The 22,654-nt window shown below is 38.9% G+C and overlaps 1 protein-coding gene across 4 annotated transcripts in view; it reads left to right on the top strand.

Annotated features, from left to right (window-relative positions):
• The window catches only part of LOC131434629 (large proline-rich protein BAG6), a 35,023-nt gene extending 12,829 nt beyond the window's left edge, over positions 1–22,194 (top strand). The window contains exons 3-13 of one of the 4 annotated variants that reach the window (XM_058601545.1): positions 132–473; positions 536–1,177; positions 1,237–1,404; positions 1,490–1,934; positions 2,016–2,189; positions 17,775–18,195; positions 19,814–19,959; positions 20,017–20,198; positions 20,271–20,723; positions 20,784–21,173; positions 21,232–22,194. In XM_058601545.1, coding sequence (XP_058457528.1) covers positions 132–473; positions 536–1,177; positions 1,237–1,404; positions 1,490–1,934; positions 2,016–2,189; positions 17,775–18,195; positions 19,814–19,959; positions 20,017–20,198; positions 20,271–20,723; positions 20,784–21,173; positions 21,232–21,612 — 3,744 coding nt within the window. In that variant the 3' untranslated portion in view covers positions 21,613–22,194. Of the gene's footprint in view, positions 1–131; positions 474–535; positions 1,178–1,236; positions 1,432–1,489; positions 1,935–2,015; positions 2,190–17,774; positions 18,196–19,813; positions 19,960–20,016; positions 20,199–20,270; positions 20,724–20,783; positions 21,174–21,231 lie in introns of all 4 variants that reach the window. The other 3 variants (XM_058601546.1, XM_058601544.1, XM_058601547.1) reach the window with 3 other exon arrangements.
• Positions 22,195–22,654: the final 460 nt, after the last annotated feature.

Raw genomic sequence — 22,654 nt, 5'->3', positions numbered from 1 at the left:
GAGTTGAACAGGTGCGAACAATGACAAACTATTGTTTTCGAAACTAGTCACAATGTGCATGTATGTTTAGCATTAGAGATCTGAGAATTTTTGTCCAGCACCTTTATATAACACTGTTCGTCGTTTTCCAGATTACAGTACGGCAGTTCAAGGAATTTATAGCTGAGAAGATACAGGTTCCAGTGGATATGCAACGTTTGATCTATTGTGGTCGAGTGTTAAGTGACGAAAAAGCTCTCAAGGAATATGATGTCAACGGAAAAGTTGTCCATCTTGTCCAGAGAGCTCCTCCATCGGCACGGGGTAACAGCTCCACCGGTGGCAGCACCAACGACGAAGGAACAAGATCCTCGGCCAGACGTTCGCGCAGTAGCGACAATGCTGCTAGACCGCAAATTTTTCGAGGTTTGGATGATTTCAACACCATGTACTTTGGCTCGATGACTTCGATTCCGCTAAATGTCAATGCAACTGTAGGTGTTAGCGGCATTCTATGAAGAGCAAAATGAAATAAAATAATTTTCCGTTTTTCTAGACTCCTCCACAAATTCCAACCGTGAGCCCATCATCCACTCTGTGTATGAATCGCATCACCGTCGCACGTCATATGCTTCAGTGCGCTGATAACATTGTGAGTTACTTGGAAACCCCAGAGCGGGGTCTGAATAACACTGCGATGGATATTCTGTCCCAACAAACGATGGAATCAACGGTGTTCGAAGTAGGCATCAGTACAGTCGGAGACGTCGACATACCACATAATCAAATGCAAAACTTCGTCCAAGCTTTCCAGGGTGCGGTTTCGGCCGCATTTCGTCAGAACGGAATATCGAACGTAACTGTTCAACAGCAGGATACTCTGAATCCTTCGGTGCAAGTGTTTGGTACAATTCCTGATTCAGCAATCATCACACCTCCTAACACCAGTGCTACTGCTACCCCAGCCCAGGAAAGCTCTGGTGCTTCATCGGGAAGTTCTTCGACATCTTCGAGCACATCGGAATCCAGTGCAGATTCCCGAAGACAGGCTCGTCCAGATCCCTCACGTAATCAAACTACCAGCACACAGACGCTGGCGGAGGTTGTTCAACAAATGCGCGGTGTGCAACGTAGAATGGAACCGTTTATGCAGCAATACTACGAAATTTTGCAGAATGATCCTACATATGAGGAAGGAGTAAGCATGTGTTTATGCAGTAATCGTTGTACGCATGCTAATATTTAATACAATTCCAGGATTCAACCGCTCGCGAAAACGCCCAGCGTGTGTTTGATCGCATTTCGGAAGCATTACATTACATGTCTCATGCCCAGCATGCAATCAGCGATTTGATGTTGGATTTGCAAACATCATCACCTCGTCACCTGTGCTGTCGACCGATTCTCGTCGAGCAGTCTGCATTCGTAAGTTCGGGAATTGCTGCCGTTCCGGTAGGCTACGGACTCACATTTGCACAGAAAATATTGTCTAAGTTTTTTTACTTCACAGAACAACATCAATCTAGCAAACTTGCTGCGGGCATCTAACAACAATAACAACCCCGAGATGGGCAATAATAATATTAATGCGCAAATCATCAACCTGTCAGTTCCTGGAATGGGCGTCCCGGTAGCAATTGGCTCAACAGTAATGCATCCTCTGAACCCAATCGGATCACAAATCAGACCACCGGTAGCAACTGGACCACCTTCGGGGGCTGGTGCAGCCACAACTATAGCAGCAACAACAACAACAACAACCGGAAGTGGCGGCACCACTACTGGAACCGGAAATGTCACTCCACAAAGTCAAACACAGCAACAGCAAGGTCAGTTTGCCAGACCATCTCTAGCCTATCTTCCCGACGATGCTATCACCCGTGTCTATATACCCTTGTACGACCCTTCGACCGTTAGACGAGTGCAGAACATCATTCAGACGATGGGACCTTCAGGTTTGAACTGGACAAAATGCCTGCTCACGGACGAACGCTGTTAACCATGATTTGACTAATTTTTATTTTACCACACACTAGAAAGTGCCTCTTCGAGTGCTGTTCCTGTCTCTCGAAACAATAACACGAACGCCGATGGACATTCGGTAAACGATGACTCGATGACTGCGTCCTCCAATACCTCTTCCACCAATTCGCGGACGACCAGTGAGTCTGACTCCGTTAGCACGGGCTCTCCCGAACGATTAGCAAACTGTATGTTTTATTTACGTTTGTTCTGTAGAGTTGCCGCTTCTTTGTTTGAAAGTTTGTTTTGCGCTTGCTTTTGGTTTTATATTGCTATAGTTTTGCACGTTTTGTCTCTTTCTTTCGTATTGACCTACACTGCCCATACTTGCACATCAGTCCCATATTAAAAATCGACAAGGTGAGAAAAAGATTAATACAAATTTCGGTAATAATTCGCTACTGTGATGATTGCTCCGTGAAACTATTGAACCACATACATGGATTACATAATTTTTCATCTGGAATAGAATATTGAATTTTTGGTCATTCGTTTATATAAAATCTGTTACGCAACGATATGGGACTCACATGCGAGTACTTTTGTTCACTAACGAAAAGATACTCGCATTCCGGTTCTCTCGCACGTGGCAAAATTTCATGTTGGATTTTCCATTCTTGTGAAACTTTCAATCGTTCGTTTATAATTAAGTCGGTGATATCATGTCAGGTCTTGATGCAATTAAATTGTATGGTGGAGACTCTTCCACGGAAGACAGCTCAAACGGTGACTTTGTAGGTTTCAATGCAACCAACACCCGTGAGAAATATTCTTAAATCTCTCGTTCTCGATTTTGGTCCAAGTTATGGCAAAAGAGCAGAATTTTTTCCTAAAGTTGTTGCTTCGGAGGATGAAATTATGAGTATAAATGGGAGCAATATGTTTGATTCTGAAAGAAGCTATTATGGCGAGGAACTGAGATCGAAACGCACGATATACAAGAAGAATTATCGTACCGGCTATATCCAAAGATCGATTCAAAGATAGTTTATCTTACATTATCTAAATTTTTCATGCACAGCCAGCTTTAAAAAGTGGTACAGTGACCAGCAAGAAAATTAATTCAACCTGTACATTTTTTAGTTACTAAAATATGTTTTTTAATGCGTGGGACAGATATGCGAACACTTTCCATATGGGGCAGACCCGACTTGATTTTTTTTTTCAAATTTTGCTGAATTAACCCGAAATGATTCTTGTAATTTCTGAAAGTAACATAAAAATAGATTTCATCCGTCGGGCTAACTCAAAACCCATATGGGAGTATGGGCAGTGCACTGGTGTCGTTAATTCGACAGTCCCACGACAAAAGGACCTAACTGCAAATTACAGTTTCTCTTTGTTTACTTTTCCTTTCGCGATTTGACGAATTGATTTTATATTTGAAGACTTATACCGTTTTCGTTTATTGATCAGAGCAGCCCGAAAGCTGACCCAGAGTCGCCCAAACAACGTTTGATATGTTTGTTTTAGCAACCTGAGGTCGCTCTAGAGCGGACTCCAATCGCGTAGTTTCGCTCTGAAAATTTTCTCGGGTCGCACCACGCATCCAGCCGAGTTTGTTTATTTTATCTTTTTTTCATGAGTTGTTGTTTAGGGCGCGTAAAACGTGTTCGTTTTACTCGGAGTCAGAGTAGCCCGCGTCTAGGTTCAAAAACGAAAACGGTATTACTCTTCGCAAAACTTCCAAGTTAAAACTACAAGCTTTCGATTTATATTGGAAAATTTCAAGAATTTTCAGTAATAGCTCCGTAATAATCAGAAGAGAAAGTAAACAAAGAGAGGCTCTCATTTGCAGTTAGGCCCTTTTGTCGTGGGACTGACGAATTGACCTTTCTTCTACTGTTTCGTGTCACTACCGTTGTGAAATGATATTTCGATCGCTGGTAGTCACAGGAAGAAACGAAGGAATAGGAGAAAGTTTCAGTTAATATTCGATCTTTTCTGACCTTACTTGCATATTTCGACATGTAAAATTGTTGAGGCCCCTTTCCCTTTCCGAAATCAGAAACAGAAACAAAAAAAACCTGTTTTAATCCACCTAATGGTGTAATGATGCCTTTCTCATATCAATCATACTATCATATATAATACTGTGGTACTCTTCAAAATAATTATCTTCGATGCCTTAAAAAATAATCGAAATCAGTTTGTTTGACCGTCTACTGATAAAATCTATTAATTGGAGAAGATTTGAGGTCGATTTAGAAAACTTTTTACGGTTTTTCACCCCTTTCCGTGATGGTAAAACATTTTTAATACAGTTTACCCTATATTTCCGGATCCGGAAGTTGAATCCGGATGAAATTCAGGAGTTCTGTATGGGACCTTTCATTTGAACCTAAGTTTGTAAAAATCGGTCGCGCCATATATGAGAAAAGTAAGAAAACATATTTCATTTTTTTGCACATTTTACCCCATAACTCCGGAACCGGAAGTCGGATCGAAATAATATTTGGGAAATTTGTATGAGACCACAAGACCTTTCATTTGAATCTAAGTTTGTGGAAATCGGTTCAGCCATCTCCGAGAAAGGTTAGTGCAAAAAACGTTACATACACACATACGCACATACACACACAGACATTTAGCGTACTCGACGAACTGAGTCGAATGGTATATGACACTCGGCCCTCCAAGCCTCGGTTCAAAAGTCGGTTTTCACAATGATTGCATTACCTTTCTATATGAGAAAGGCAAAAAATGTTTGATACGAAGCGAACAGTGTCAAAACTAAATTAAATGGGGGTTAAATCCAGGGCACAATTAACGACAATAATACAAAGACACTAAATTGTACTGGATGACCGGAAAGAGAAAGTGCGCCAAATTACCATAGATGGGCAAGATTCTGCATATGAGAAAGTTATCCTGCCGCTGAATCCCATACATAGTTATTTAGGACTAAAAAGATTAACGCAAGTGCCCTTCGAGTACATGTTTGGCTTAATTCATTATAATACGCTAGAGATCAAAATGATGACAATGGACTAAAGTCGTGCTTCGAAGCAGCACGAGTGTCTGGAAAGGAGGCCCCATGGGTCGGAAAGATAATGCTGCTGGTTTTCTGGGATTGTCATAGTATACTTTTGGAGGACTAACTCAAAACAGAGAAAATGCTAGTATTAGCGTGCATTTATGGAGCGAATCAAGACCGAAATCGCTGTGAAAGGGCATTACATGAAGTACATGAGCATCGCTACTATGGTTAAAATCAACGGTTTAGGATTCCAGAAAGTTGCTCATCCACCTTGTTCACCTGATTTGGCCTCTTTGAACTATTATCTGTTCCCAAATCTCAAGTCATCTTTGAGAAATCGATGTGAGTTTCGTTTTGGAATTTTAGATTGCTACTTCCGGGACCTGATACCGAAACCTGTATAGACAGAGTAAGTTTGTATGGCCATCAACTAATATGACCTACAAATTTAGTAGATGTTATTCGTTCTCCATGAATCGAAACAAGGGAGCTGTTTTGTGCTTTAGAAATGGACATTTAGAACGTCCTAGGCATGTGCGACTGAAATAGCAATACAGTAAACGTTAAGAAATATAACACAATAACCTTCTCTTGGTCACAGTTACAAATTTATTTTAAATACTTAATAATGATACAACTTTTTTTAAGGGGCTGGGGTCCACTAGGAGATTAATAGTACCTATTAGGTCCCTCCTTACTGTACCAGCCTAGATGCCGCGTGGAATCCGGCGGAAAAAAATTAACCAAGAATAGATCCACTGGGTTCCTGCTTCCATGTCGTAAAAGGCGACAATTGCAGGAGTTTCTTTTTCCTTTCAGTTATCAGATATTTTCAATGTTTCACTTCTGAGAAAAGTTTTATTAGGAATGATTTCTTCTTCCATGTTATTGATTGTCTTTCAGGATTATAAAATGAATGATAAAAACCAACCATTGCGCAAACCCGTTCATATTACAAAGTTAATAACAGAGATAACATATCGGTATATTGAATACATAGTAAAAAAAACCCTTCTTAATCCACCTAGTGGTGTGATAATGCCTTTCTCTTCTTTCATTACAGTCTCATGAAAATATGTTTCATACTTTTATTAAATAATTTTGGATACTAATTTTGACACCAATTGATTCAGATTGATTCGAGTAGTTCACAAAAGCATGCTTCAGTGTTTATGTCACACAGTCAGCATCATTTTTCCAAACTAGTGCTTGACATTTGCGTTGCCTATTTGTATGAGAACAGTGATGCTAATCTAAAATAAAAAAAGCCTTCTTAGTCCACTTAGTGAAATTTTCATATATCTTGAAAAATCACCATAGGGGGGAGTACATGAAATTTTCGAAATCGAAAAAAAATTTTTGATGCCAAAAGGCTTAGAATTGCATGAAACGTCGAGATTTAGTGTCATCTCGAAAAAAAATTTTTTTGAAAAAGTCGACTTTTTGGGACTTAGAAAAAATATGAAAATTTTTCTAAGTCCCAGAAAGTTGATTTTTTCAAAAAAAAATTTTTTCGGGATAACACTAAATTTCGATGTTTTATGCAGTTTTAAGAGTTTTGGCATCAAAAAAAATTTTTTATTTTGGAAATTTCATGTACTCCCCCCTATGGTGCTTTTTCAAGATCGATAATTGTCAAACCTTTACCACCGGGCAGCACCCCTTAAGCATGTCCAATTTAGGTCAAATTTTGCATGAAGGCTTTTTTCGAGGTGCTTGAACTTTTGAGCACTAGAACTTTACGAAAATAGAGTTGATCCCAAAATTTTGGCACCCTTATATATACAAGAGCGGTAAAAATCAACGTGTTTTGTCGGTTACGTCACTTATACAATCATATTTCTGGAACCAAAAGTCACAGCCATTTGATCTTCGAACTTGATCAATGGCTCGCCAGTAGCTTTCAAACGAGTCCAAGTTTGTTAAAATCGGATCAGCCATCTCTGAGAAAATTGAGCGCGTTCAAATACAACGCTTTTTGTCGGTTACGTCACTTATACAATCATATCTCCGGAACCAAAAGTCACAGCCATTTGATCTTCGAACTTGATCAATGGTCCGACAGTAGCTTTCAAACGAGCCCAAGTTTGTTAAAATCGGTTCAGCCATCTCTGAGAAAATTGAGCGCGTTCAAATAGCACGATTTTTGTCGGTTACGTCACTTATACAATCATATCTCCGGAACCAAAAGTCACAGCCATTTGATCTTCGAACTTGATCAATGGCCCGCCAGTAGCTTTCAAACGAGTCCAAGTTTGTTCAAATCGGTTCAGCCATCTCTGAGAAAATTGAGCGCGTTCAAATACAACGCTTTTTGTCGGTTACGTCACTTATAGAATCATATCTCCTGAACCAAAAATCACAGCCATTTGATCTTCGAACTTGATCAATGGCCCGACAGTAGCTTTCAAACGAGCCCAAGTTTGTTCAAATCGGTTCAGCCATCTCTGAGAAAATTGAGCGCGTTCAAATATCTTCGAAAAGTGCACACACATACACACACACACACATACACACACACACACATACACACACACACACACACACACAGACATTTTCCGATCTCGACGAACTGAGTCGAATGGTATATAACACTATGGGTCTCCGAGGCTCCGTTCGAAAGTCGGTTTTTCCAGCAATTCTAATACCTTTCTATAGAGAAAGGCAAAACCCTTCTTAGTCCACTTAGTGGAATTTTCATATATCTTGAAAAATCACCATAGGAGGGAGTACATGAAATTTTCGAAATCGAAAAAAAATTTTTGATGCCAAAAGGCTTAGAATTGCATGAAACGTCGAGATTTAGTGTCATCTCGAAAAAAAATTTTTTTGAAAAAGTCGACTTTTTGGGACTTAGAAAAAATATGAAAATTTTTCTAAGTCCCAGAAAGTTGATTTTTTCAAAAAAAAATTTTTTCGGGATAACACTAAATTTCGATGTTTTATGCAGTTTTAAGAGTTTTGGCATCAAAAAAAATTTTTTATTTTGGAAATTTCATGTACTCCCCCCTATGGTGCTTTTTCAAGATCGATAATTGTCAAACCTTTACCACCGGGCAGCACCCCTTAAGCATGTCCGATTTAGGTCAAATTTTGCATGAAGGCTTTTTTCGAGGTGCTTAAACTTTTGAGCACTAGAACTTTACGAAAATAGAGTTGATCCCAAAATTTTGGCACCCTTATATATACAAGAGCGGTAAAAATCAACGTGTTTTGTCGGTTACGTCACTTATACAATCATATTTCTGGAACCAAAAGTCACAACCATTTGATCTTCGAACTTGATCAATGGCACGACAGTAGCTTTCAAACGAGCCCAAGTTTGTTGAAATCGGATCAGCCATCTCTGAGAAAATTGAGCGCGTTCAAATACAACGCTTTTTGTCGGTTACGTCACTTATAGAATCATATCTCCGGAACCAAAAATCACAGCCATTTGATCTTCGAACTTGATCAATGGCCCGACAGTAGCTTTCAAACGAGCCCAAGTTTGTTCAAATCGGTTCAGCCATCTCTGAGAAAATTGAGCGCGTTCAAATACAACGCTTTTTGTCGGTTACGTCACTTATAGAATCATATCTCCTGAACCAAAAATCACAGCCATTTGATCTTCGAACTTGATCAATGGCCCGACAGTAGCTTTCAAACGAGCCCAAGTTTGTTCAAATCGGTTCAGCCATCTCTGAGAAAATTGAGCGCGTTCAAATATCTTCGAAAAGTGCACACACATACACACACACACACATACACACACACACATACACACACACACACACACACACACAGACATTTTCCGATCTCGACGAACTGAGTCGAATGGTATATAACACTATGGGTCTCCGAGGCTCCGTTCGAAAGTCGGTTTTTCCAGCAATTCTAATACCTTTCTATAGAGAAAGGCAAAAAGCCTTCTTAGTCCACTTAGTGAAATTTTCATATATCTTGAAAAATCACCATAGGGGGGAGTACATGAAATTTTCGAAATCGAAAAAAAATTTTTGATGCCAAAAGGCTTAGAATTGCATGAAACGTCGAGATTTAGTGTCATCTCGAAAAAAAAAATTTTTTGAAAAAATCGACTTTGGGACTTAGAAAAAATATGAAAATTTTTCTAAGTCCCAAAAAGTTGATTTTTTCAAAAAAAAATTTTTTTGAGATGACACTAAATTTCGATGTTTCATGCAGTTTTAAGAGTTTTGGCATCAAAAAAAATTTTCGATTTTGGAAATTTCATGTACTCCCCCCTATGGTGCTTTTTCAAGATCGAAAATTGTCAAACCTTTACCACCGGGCAGCACCCCTTAAGCATGTCCGATTTAGGTCAAATTTTGCATGAAGGCTTTTTTCGAGGTGCTTGAACTTTTGAGCACTAGAACTTAACGAAAATAGAGGTGATCCCAAAATTTTGGCACCCATATATATATATATAAGAGCGGTAAAAATCAACGTGTTTTGTCGGTTACGTCACTTATACAATTATATATCTGGAACCAAAAGTCACAACCATTTGATCTTCGAACTTGATCAACGGCCCGACAGTAGCTTTCAAACGAGCCCAAGTTTGTTAAAATCGGATCAGCCATCTCTGAGAAAATTGAGCGCGTTCAAATACAACGCTTTTTGTCGGTTACGTCACTTATACAATCATATCTCCGGGACCAAAAGTCACAGCCATTTGATCTTCGAACTTGATCAATGGCCCGCCAGTAGCTTTCAAACGAGTCCAAGTTTGTTCAAATCGGTTCAGCCATCTCTGAGAAAATTGAGCGCGTTCAAATACAACGCTTTTTGTCGGTTACGTCACTTATACAATCATATCTCCGGAACCAAAAGTCACAGCCATTTTATCTTCGAACTTGATCAATGCCCCGATAGTAGCTTTCAAACGAGCCCAAGTTTGTTAAAATCGGTTGAGCCATCTCTGAGAAAATTGAGCGCGTTCAAATATCTTCGAAAAGTGCACACACATACACACACACATACACACACACACACATACACACACACACACACACACACACACACACACACACACACACACAGACATTTTCCGATCTCGTCGAACTGAGTCGAATGGTATATAACACTATGGGTCTCCGAGGCTCCGTTCGAAAGTCGGTTTTTCCAGCAATTCTAATACCTTTCTATAGAGAAAGGCAAAAACACTTGATATTAATATTTTGAACAGCAAATTAATATTTTTCTCGGTAGTCGGCTGTCCAGATCAACCAATATAACCAATTAATAATTTTAATAAATAATTAAAATAATAAAGAATCAAGACGCGTGTGAAATCTGTTGACCTTCGTTTGGTGATTTGAAATGATTTTATAATAACTGTTTAGAATATTTCAATGCAATGAATCAACTTTTTTGTCTAAATCCTATTCGCTCGTTTATTTTGTACCACGTAGTTTCATTTATAATAAATAGGGAAGTTTTTATTCTTTACGCGATAGTATTGCAAATTTTTCTTCACTTTCCTCGAATAAGAGCTGTGAATCAAGACTTCCCGGGACTTCAATATAGGATATTGTTGAAACGTTCAACTTGTTCAGCTAGACGGAAATTAATAGGTTGAATGAAGAGATAATTTAGTAAAATAGAGTAATCAGAAGTGAAACGTTGAAAAGGAAAAAGAAACTCCTGTAATTGTCGCCTGTTATGACGTGGAAGCAGGAACCCAGTGGATCTATTCTTGGTTCATTTTTTTCCGACGGATTCCACACGGCATCTAGGCTGGTACTGTCCGGAGAGAGCTAATAGGTACTATCAATCTCCTAGTGGACCCCAGCCCCTAACCATTCAAGTTTCATTATATGAATCTTAGTAAGACGATTCGGTTCGGTTGAGGTTATTTTGAACACTAGAGGAATAAATCAAAAGGCGGTAAATAAAAGGTATTCCTCATAATAATATCGCATATATGCGTATCTTTAAGATATATTTCATAACTCACGCGACGAATAAAATCATTTGAAAATGATCAACATAACACTTTCTGTTAAAATCGGAACTGAAAATATTCATTGTTTAAAACAGAATCTTGGATGCTGTAAAAATACAAAGGTGGAACATGAGTTTTTCCACACCAAAAATTAACTTTTCGCTCTAACAAATGACGAAAATAAGTTATAAATGATTTTACAAGTGGAAATTTGATTTCCCTTGCATTTTGGCAGATAAACTTGCAATCACCATCCCCGCAAACTTACGCCTCTAGCTGTGAAACTCAACGTTAGTTCGTCCATGAGACCCTTTCATTTAAAACGGATAATGTCAATTTTTACGTTACTTTCAGAAATTGCAAAAATAATTTGGGATTAGCTCAGCAAAAGTTGAAAAAATATCAAGTCGGGTCTGTCCCATATGAAAAGTACTCGCATATCATTCCATGCATTAAAAGTCACGTTTCAATAACTAAAAGTTGCTCAAATTTTTATTCTGGCAACTGTACCAACATTTAGTGCTGACAGTGAATGCAAAAAATTAGATAATGTAAAATAAACTATCTTTGAATCGATCTTTGTATATAATCATTACGATAATTCGTCTTGGAGATTTTGCGTTTCGATTTCAGTTCCTCGCTAAAATAGCTTCCTTCAGAATCAAACGTATTTCTCCCATTTATACTCACAATTTCATTCTCCGAAGCAATAACTTTCTGCTCTTTTGTCGTAACTTTGACCAAAATCATATGCAGGTATATGCGAATATTTCAAATTAGAATTATCTCGAACGTACTGTACTGAACGAGAGATTTCAGAATATTTCTCTCGAGTGTTGAGAGCATTGAAACCTACAAAGTCACTGTTTGAGCTGTCTTCCGTGGAAGAGTCCTCACCATACAATTTAATTGCATCAAGATCTGACATGATATCACAAACTTAATTATAAACGAACGATTGAAAGTTTCACAAGAATGGAAAATCCAACATGAAATTTATGCCACGTGTGAGAGAAGCATAGCACGATAAGATGGGTCCGGAATGCCCCATCTTTTCGTTCGTCTACAAAAGTACTCGCATGTGAGTCCCATTTTGTTGCGTTTTATATAAACGAATGACAAAAAATACAATATTTCCGTTCAGATGAAAAGTGTATAATGTAATCCATTTATGTAATTCAATAGTATTACGGATCAATCATTACAGTAGCGAATTATTACCGAAATTTGTATTAATCTTTTTCTCAACTTGTCGATTTTTAATATGGGTCAATTGTCAGCTACAACATATAAAAAATTAGAAGACGTCAAATCAATCGAACAAACTGGTTTTGAAAATTTCCAAGGAATTTTTTCAAAGGTGCTTCTCAAAAGTAGGGCTAAGGAGTATATTGATAAGTAGTTCGCAACATTCAAACAGTTATTACTCTGAAATGACTTAATTTTTTGCAGCGTGTTTTGCGGTGACATGTTTGATTACATGCCAATAACAGCTGCGCAATCGATTGGTTTCGGTACGGTTGATCGTTTCAATGATGAGTCGAATTGATCCGGAAAGGCGAACGAAAATTCGGCACACTTGGTGCTCAGAAAGTGGTGTCACGTACAACGAAATTGCAAAACGGGTGAAAGTGCACCACACCAGTGTCAAAAATATTATCGAGAAGTTCGTTAAAACCCTTTCCATGAAGGATTTGACCCGATTCGGTAGGGAAACGGGTCTCAGCCAGCCCGGCCGGAACTTGAAAATGGTTGAGTACCCATCGGCGTCGACGCGGGATTTGGTCAAGCAGTTCAACACCAGCATCGGGATGATTCAACGGATCAAAGTTCGGAACTCCCTGAAAACGTACAAGAAACAGAAGATGTCAAAAAAGCTCAAAACAAGAGCGCGAAAACTGTATAACCGGATTCTACAGAATAAAGACGGATGCATTTTGATCGACGACGAAACCTACGCCAAGGAAGACTCTCGAGCGCTGCCCGGACCACAATATTATACGAAATCGGTGTACCAGGACCTGGACGACGCTGACACCACGGTGGCGATGGAAAAGTTTGGGCAGAAGGTGTTGGTCTGGCAAGCAATTTGTACCTGTGGTTTGCGGTCGTCGATTTTCTTCACGAAGGGCACAATTAACGCCAAGGTGTACGAGGAAGAATGTTTGAAGAAGAGAATGCTGTCACTGTACATAGAGCATAAGGTTCCTCCGTTCTACAGTGATTGTCAAAAATAATGTTCAATTCGTAGAAAAGAACATCAACCCACCGAACTGCCCGGATCTTCGGTCAATTGAAAGGTATTGGGCAATTGTCAAGCGGCACTTTCGGAAGGAAGGTACAGTGTCCCAAAACATGCAGGAGTTAAACAGGCGGGTGGGTAATGTCAGAGACATAACTGGATGTCGTGAATACGAAAACAACTGACATGTTCCTTAACACTTCCGAATATCAATTAGTTGATCAATTGTATGAATTATGCAAGCATTCCCCTTTGCACATTTTCCGCAAAAACAAAGAAGGCTTCACTTTTTATTGAGAGGCTTGTTTCTACCTGATTTCGTTTGTAGCTTTTTCACTAATGGGCGGTCCTAACGGCTATAAAAATATCCGCATTCAGAATTTTAATGTTGATTATTTCATTTCGGATTTGCATAATTTATTGAAAGAAACTATCAATATGCTGAAGGGACTCGTTTCTAGCATTCAGAAAGGTCAAATTGCGTAATTCTCTACGACATTAAACTCTGGAACATTTTTCGCAAAAACAAAGAAGGCTTCACTTGATCTCGTTTACTGTGAGTTTCACACAGCGAAATGTGCACAAATCTAACCAAACTGTTCTAGATTTGCAGTAAACTGAGGATATTTCCCTACGATTTGCGAACAACAAATCCTAATAGTTCTTTAGAAAACTTTTAGAGCCATTAGAACGGCTGATTTTGTGCAATGCTCTCCACCGTTGTTTTTTCACCAATGCTAATGACTGGCAGCTGTGACGTAATCGCTCTTGTCGAAAGCGAAACTAATTGTGCAGACGACACAAAACACATCTGCTCGCAGTGGCGATAGAATCCAAACTGATTGAATTTTTGTTAAGAGATTTCCTTTTATGTGATTTCGTTTGTAGCTTTTTCACTAATGGGCGGTCCTAACGGCTATAAAAATAGCCGCATATAGAATTTTAATGTCGATTATTTCATTTCGGATTTGCATAATTTATTGAAAGAAACTATCAATATGTTGTAGGGATTCGTTTCTAGCATTCACAAGGACCAAATTGAGGAACTCACTGCGATATTCACCACTTCTCGGAACATTTTTCCCGGACGATTTGTTGTACAGCAGCAGATATTTTGTTCTCTTCCTTAGAACGCGTTCTGATTGGCTGGTGTTGACATGGATCAAATGAGACAAGTTTTTCAATAGTGTACTATTGAAATACTTCAATGCTTTTGCTATACACGTTTAAATTGAAAAATTTCGATTCTATTGGTAGTTAGATTATATAAATCCTTTCACAGATCACTGAGCTATGAGCTTTAAAAATACGAGAAAGGCAAACGCGCCTTATGAATTATCCTCTTCGATACTCGTTTATACCAAACATTTCAGAAAAGTTTAATTTTGAATTATTTGAGACTATGTCACAAAACTGAAAATTTTATCATAAAATTGTGATCATATTTCCGATGACATGTCGCAAGAATTATGTTGATAATACAACAATAGATATTCACGATCAAAAACTTATCACTCTCTCAGAGGGTAAATTTTGAAAAGGCACCCCATAGTAAAGTAAGTCGTATTCACGACAAAAGAACCGATTTGAAGAATTCTGAAATTAATAACTGGAACTGAGTTCAAGAATTAAATTTAGAACATAGAACAGACTCAGAACTCAATTGGATTTTAGTTCTAGAACTACAATCATTTTCCAGAATCCAGTTCAGCACGCAGACTCTGAATTCTAAACTCATATTCCGGAACTAAGCTCTGAAATTTGAAGACGATTTTTCGCCATGAATAAAAAATGGGTTGTATAGAGGTACAGTAAAGTAAATTCCGCATAATTCTTTAGGAGTATTATTATGGTTTTAAGAACAACCGAATAGAAGTCTGGAATAGAGAACTGGACCCTGAGTTCAAGACCTAAATTTAGATCCAATAACGGACTCAGAATCCAGTTTCAGTCGCTGCTGGTTCTCGCCTTCCTTGAGGTCAAATCCGTAGATTTGGTTTCAAGTACTTATGCTCGTAAATGTACGAGCATAATGAACAGCTTGAGGCGCCAATCCACAAAGGCAGGCTTCCAACAACGACTGATCGGTGGCTTATAGAGGCATCATTACTATTCTAATCAGACAAGCAAAAAAAAAATTGAGATGATAAAACAATAATGAATTATTTTCCATTGATATCTAGAGATATAATGTTGGATCTGGAGATTTCTGGTAAAATAATGCTAAATCCGTAGATTTCATATGATTCATCCGTAGATCCGTAGAAAAGACAGAAATCCGTAGATCTACGGATAAATCCGTAGGGTTGGCATCGCTGGTGGCCAGCAAGCGAATAAGAGATGCGACCTGAGCGTTTGAGGTTTTTATTAACCACGCAGAAGGTGCATTCTCTCTCGCTGCTGGTTGATGATTCCACTCCCACGACGTCTGCTTCCATCGAACGCACGAAAAGAAATGATCGATTTTCGACCACGGTTCCCCTTTTATACGCATTCAGTTGAAGATATGTGCCTGACTATCTCAAAATCGTCGTCCTTGCGCGAAAAACCCAAGCGAAAGTAAAAAGTTTTCCGCGTTGTTTTCAAATTTTAAGAAAACTTAATTTTTGAGTTGTTTGTGGTTATCGCACACTGTTCAAAATATTATCCTGAATTCCTGATCATATTTTTGATGAAATGGTGAAAGAATTATGTTGCTACCATTAATACAAGTCGAGATATTCGCGATTAAGTTCTGCCCATTCTTCCATATGGCTAATTTTGAAAAGGCGCCCCATAGTAAAGTAAGTCGTATTCACGACAAAAAACTGGACAGCTGCCACCAGGAAAGTCACAAAAGTAACTGTGCAGAATTTAATGAAGAATGTCAAGTCCAAAGTTCGAGCGTTTCACAGAAACTAGGATTTTCTTCAATATAATCAGTAAAATGCATAAAAATGTAATTTTTCTACAGTATATCGAAAACTGATGTCAAAATATGTTTTTTTTTTCGCTTTTTTATTCAATAATCAATGTTGCTAACTACTTTTCGATATACTCCTTGTAGTTAAAATTGTGAATCGATTATACAAATTAACAGATCGACTGAAAAGTTCGTATCGTTTCTATGAGAGGGCGCCACTAGAATTAAATCCATACCATTTCCAGTTAGTACCAACCTTCAAAAGATACGTGTATAAATTTGACAGCTTTCTGATTATTAGTTTGTGAGATATTGCATTTTGAGTGAAGCTACTTTTGTTATTGTGAAAAAAATGGAAAAAAGGAATTTCGTGTGTTGATGAAACACTACTTTTTGATGAAAAAAAGTGCCGCCGATACCAAAAACTGGCTTGATGAGTGTTATCCAGACTCTGCACCGGGCGAAGCAACAATTCGTAAGTGGTTTGCAAAATTTCGTACTGGTCATATGAGCACCGAAGACGATGAACGCAGTGGACGTCCAAAAAAGGCTGTTACCGATGAAAACGTGAAAAAAAATCCACAAAATGATTTTCAATGACCGTAAAGTGAAGTTGATCGAGATAGCTGACACCCTAATCAAAGGAACGTGTTGGACATATTATTCACGAATATTTGGATATGAGAAAGCTTTGTGCAAAATGGGTGCCGCGTGAGCTCACAATCACAATGTCACAAGTCGAGGAAAACCATGCTGAAATTGAACGAATTGAGCTTCGAATTGCTCCCTCATCCACCGTATTCTCCAGATTTGGCCCCCAGTGACTTTTTCCTGTTCTCAGACCTCAAGAGAATGCTCGCTGGTAAAAAATTTAGAAGCAATGAAGAGGTAATCGCTGAAACTGAGGCCTATTTTGAGGCAAAGGACAAATCGTACTACAGAAATGTTATCGAAAAGTTGGAAGATCGCTATAATCGCTTTATCGCCTCTGATGGCAATTATGTTGAATAATAAAAACGAATTTTGGCAAAAAAATGTGTGTTTCTATTAAACGATACGAACTTTTCAGCCGAACTGTTATCTTTTTCGGTCATGTACAATTTGAGTCAAATCAAAATAGAGAAAAATTAAATTTAAGCCAAAAAAAACAGAATTTGCTCAAGAGGAAATTTTTAAATATTAAATGTCAACAGTCACGCTTTTTATTTCCCATATTTGTATTCTAGTTTTGTATTAGTATTTGCTTGTTTACTACGTATATTTTATTTCTTAACTATGTCTATTTCTACTGTTAGATTTTTATTGAAGGCTTTCATCGTTTTCCGTTCACTTGGTTATTTTATTTGATATATGAAACTGTGGTTATTTCTAAGTATGATTTTTGGTCGAATATAGATTTCCTGAATGAATGTTGGTGGAATAATAACACCTAAATGCAAGCAATATAAGAAAGCGACACGACGTGCATTTTAGTTATTCTGAGTGGAGTGTTTAGTACTATATTAACTATTATAAAGTTTCTTATCACTTTTAGTACCGTTTTGTTTTTGCTCAGTTTCTCGAGTCGGGATGGTAATGTGCTATAATATTTGACTTATAGATTCGACTAAGTCTGTAGACAATAGACTAATCTTTACTTAATCATTTTTGCTTCTTTTTTTTCTTTCATTCTTCAAACGTTAAAAATCATTTTCTTTTTCAGCTAACAACGCCAATAATAATGCTCAGATGCAGGTGGCACGTTTGATTCAGGCCGTCGTGAATGCCGCTCCGATTCATGCCGATATTCACGTTCAGATAAACGCTGGTGGTAACCCGCCGGGATCAACAGCTTCGCAAGGTGCTGCCACTAGTACTGGAAGCAGTACAACAACAGCCAACAGCAACAGTACCTCTACCAATAGCACTCCGCCAGCAAACCCTATAATCACCAACACCAACTCGACCAACGTGAATCGAGGAAATAATGACAGTGGAGCGCAATCCCGTTTTGCCACGGTTACTCTTCCGACCACTTCCACACAGACACGTTCGACGTCACGTCCGCATGTTCACAGTATCCCTCCGACACATGTGCGCAACGTGCGACCAATTCCGGCCAACATGCTGTCCTCGTTTGATAGGTTCGTCAACCGAAATTAATCCAAGAGAAAACACTATTTCTAAGTACTGTTTTGCCTTTCTCATATAGAAAGGTTATGCAATCACTGTGAAAACCGACTTTTGAACCGAGGCCCGGAGGGCCGAGTGTCATATACCATTCGACTCAGTTCGTCGAGTACGCAAAATGTCTGTGTGTGTATGTGTGTGTGTGTGTGTGTGTATGTGTGTGTGTATGTGCGTATGTGTGTATGTAACGTTTTTTTGCACTCACTTTTCTCGGAGATGGCTGAACCGATTTTCACAAACTTAGATTCAAATGAAAGGTCTTGTGGTCCCATACAAAATTCCTTAATGTTATTTGGATCCGACTTCCGGTTCCGGAATTATGGGGTAAAATGTGCAAAAAATTGTGAAAATAAGTGCACTAACTTTTCTCAGAGATGGCTGAACCGATTTTCACAAACTTAGATTCAAATGAAAGGTCTTGTGGTCCCATACAAAATTCCTGAATATTATTTGGATCCGACTTCCGGTTCGAGAGTTATGGGGTAAAATGTGCAAAAAAAATAAAATATGTGTTTTAACTTTTCTCATAGATGGCGCGACCGATTTTCACAAACTTAGATTCAAATGAAAGGTCTTGTGGTCCCATACAAAATTCCTGAATATTATTTGGATCCGACTTCCGGTTCGAGAGTTATGGGGTAAAATGTGCAAAAAAAATAAAATATGTGTTTTAACTTTTCTCATAGATGGCGCGACCGATTTTCACAAACTTAGATTCAAATGAAAGGTTCTGTGGTCCGATACGTTATTCCTGAATTTCATGCGGATCCGACTTCCGGATCCGGAAATATAGGGTAAAGTTCGTTAAAAATTGTACACCATCACTGAAAATGGGGAAAAACCTTAAAATTTTTTTTAAATCGACCTCAAATCTTTTCCAATTTGATGGTTTTTATCAGTAGACGGTCAAACAAACCGATTTCGGTTATTCTTTTAAGAATCGAAGAAAAAAATTTTTTTCGCCTTTTTGCCTTTCTCATATAGAAAGGTTATGCAATCACTGTGAAAACCGACTTTTGAACCGAGGCCCGGAGGGCCGAGTGTCATATACCATTCGACTCAGTTCGTCGAGTACGCAAAATGTCTGTGTGTGTGTGTGTATGTGCGTATGTGTGTATGTAACGTTTTTTGCACTAACTTTATGGGGTAAAATGTGCAAAAAAATGAAAATATGTGTTCTAACATATTCATAGATGGCGCGACCGATTTTCACAAACTTAGGTTCAAATGAAAGGCCCTGTGGTCCCCTACGTAATTCCTGAATTTCATCCGGATCCGACTTCCGGATCCGGAAATATAGGGTAAAGTGTGTTAAAAATTTATACCATCACTGAAAAGAGCGAAAAACCGTAAAAAGTTTTCTAAATCGACCTCAAATCTTTTCCAATTGATAGTTTTTATCAGTAGATGGTCAAACAAATCTATTTCGATTATTCTTTTAAGAATCGAAGAAAAATAATTTTGAAGAATACCACAGTTTTATATAGGTATGATAGTATGATTGATATGAGAAAGGCATCATTACACCACTAGGTGGATTAAAACAGGTTTTTGGTTTTGTTTTGTTTAAAGGTTTCTCCCGTGTAATAGTCATCACATTCGTGAGAATTCGGATCGTGCTGCTTCGGAATCGTCAACGGCTAGAAATACTGCTGCAAACAGCAACAACAATAGCAGTAGAACCACCCCAACTTCGGCAGCTAGTCAAGCCAGTGCACGTAAGTGTGAAGCTGCATTTAAGTTTGTGATTCTCTAACTGAAAAACTACGTTGCAGCACCTCCAGAAATCCTCACGACACTACCCTTCAATCTGTTCGGTAGCCAGTTTACACTAGCGGACTTTGAACAAATTGTTCCAAATCCAAACACATTGAACCGTGTACGCGATTCCCTGCAAGCGTACATCATTGAAACCCTATTCAATGGACAAGCCATTAGCGAAACCGCTATGCAAGATGTAAGTAAACACTCACTCGCTCTGATATCCCAGTTCCCAACAACAACAACAACCAAAAACCATTCTTCACAGGCTATCAATTTGCTCATCCAACGACTCGAGCCAGTTCTGTCACGTGTTTCAAACTATGATCTTCCGGATTACGACACACGGGCTTCGATAGAGAATCTGATTCGGAATTCAATTCCATTTTGTATCAATTTAATACGAGAAGACAGTTCGCAACAGTTTGGAGTTCGTTTGTTGCGTTTTCTAATCTCTTTCGTCCGTCGGTTCTTCATGATTTTGGTCACCTGTGTCGGACAGTCGAATGCACAGACGTTCTCCGGCGAGTTATTGAATATGGCCATATTCAGCACCCAAGATGTACCCACGGTAAGCCCGGAACTTTTGCATCTGTTCCTTCCTGCCATTCACCGTCAACTGGAGCGATCCAGTCGACACGATCAACAAGATATTCAGGAATTTCTGGTTATTCGAAGACACGCGTCTGGTCAGAGTCAAGCTCAAAATCGGGTACCAAGCGTAAGTGGTTGGTTTCCGTAAGTCGTAAACGTTTATAATTTGAATATTTGTTTTCTCTAGCCAATGGAAGTAGATGATTCGGAATCTACGTCTACACCGGAACTGGTGTCGGACATTGCTGAAATCTCCATTTCCATCGAACCACCAATTGTCAACATTGATCAGTGCGCAGCAATTGTGATTTCTGCTGCTGTACCGTCAACGGAAGCTTCGTCAGTAGCAGCAACAGCAGCTTCCGCGACTGCCACTACCGGTCCCTGCGAAGACGTAACAATGACGATCCCTGTGGGAGCAAGAAATTCTCAACTACTACCACCACTACCACCGGCACGAAAAGAGGACGATGAAGTACTTCCGTCGGTAGTGGTTGGTTCAGAACCATGGCATACACATTTGCCACCCACTTGGTTGCCGGTAATCTCGCGGGACATCACACGACAAAGGCGACAGGTAAATGGATATAGTTCAAGCATGTCCTTTCCAAATTGTTGTACGTTCCAATTCACAGATCCCGCAGGGTCCGTATTCCGACGCGTACATATCCGGTATGTCGTCGAAACGTCGCAAATTGATAGCAGAAACCAAACCTCCCTCCGATATTCCGTCACTTATAGCAAGCGGTGTGCGACAGGCTTTCCACAGCACCGGTATCAATTCGAACAGTTTCGGCAACACTGGTAATAGCACCAACAACGCTGGAACGAGCAATACAGCCGTCAATGGGGGGCCTGTCACGCTGGATGAAATTGCCAACACGATATCGGATGATCAAGCCCTGCAGAGCTCATACTGCGAAGCAATGAGAACCAGCATACGAGAGCGGTTAGCTAAAGATCCCGACTACGATGCGAACCGGTTTCCAAACTGTTCAAAATATTTTGAAAAATAGTTTAATTTGTAGGAAAGTCCAGTTTCAGCAGGGAGACGGCAGCATTGTTTGCGTTTAATTTTTAGAATTCCTGGTAAAAAAAATAGATCGGGACTTGCAAACCAGAGAAAATGGTGCATACATTGGTGGTTGTATCTAATGAAGCTCTTACTGTTTTGATGTGAACGATAACGCAATCAAATGCTGATGGAATTTAGACACTATAACTATAGGATTATACGATATTTGAAGACACAGGAACTTCAAAATAGACAACGTGTTTGATGGATCACAAGTATGGAACGGATCATCGATTGATAAAAAAAAACTGCTTCACCATTTGAGAAAATTGGTAGATATTTTGTTATTGAAATTGTTTTCGTGCATATTATATTCCTATTAACAGTTTATGAAAATTTGCATAAACACGGCACTGCTATCAGATTAATCAGTTCCAGACAACAACAAACACGAAATTATAACATGGATATAGGCAAAATTGCTTGCAACAACAGGCGCGAAGAGATCGATTGCTAATGAGTACAAGCAATTTTGCTGCCAGTCACACAGGAGAATAAATAATATATTCTTTTTGCAAAATAACTAGTTGAGCTTCACTCTGCTGATTTAGAACCGAAAGAATTAAATCTTACTTCCAATTGCTGCTGCTGGCTACGCGAGAATATTCGTGGTTTTTAGCCGCCTTATGAGGTTTCGCAATTCATTTCGTTTGAAAACACCCAATGCACGTTGTTCCGTTAAAATGAATCATCTGTCAATTGTTTTTGATTCGATCTCAGCAATATATTCAAAATAGGTATCAAAGCAATTTTTTCGTGTTCGCATTTTAAAGGTCCCAAAATGACCCAATCGAAATAGATCCAAAAGTCGAAAAAGTATGTGAGCATCGGCGAAGAGGTGTTTGTCGATGAGTTTCCAAATCTCGGTACCATCGATTTAATGTCCTAAAAGGAGGCAAAAGAAATGATTCGAGTATATCGGACGAAACTGTTCATAGCCACTCAAACGCACTCTGCAAAAAAGATGCTGAGAGAAAGTAAGA

The sequence above is a fragment of the Malaya genurostris genome, chromosome 3 (assembly GCF_030247185.1).
Source record: "Malaya genurostris strain Urasoe2022 chromosome 3, Malgen_1.1, whole genome shotgun sequence".
Taxonomy (NCBI): domain Eukaryota; kingdom Metazoa; phylum Arthropoda; class Insecta; order Diptera; family Culicidae; genus Malaya; species Malaya genurostris.
The sequence above is the reverse complement of the archived record's forward strand: the minus strand, read 5'-3'. Positions and strand labels throughout refer to the sequence as shown.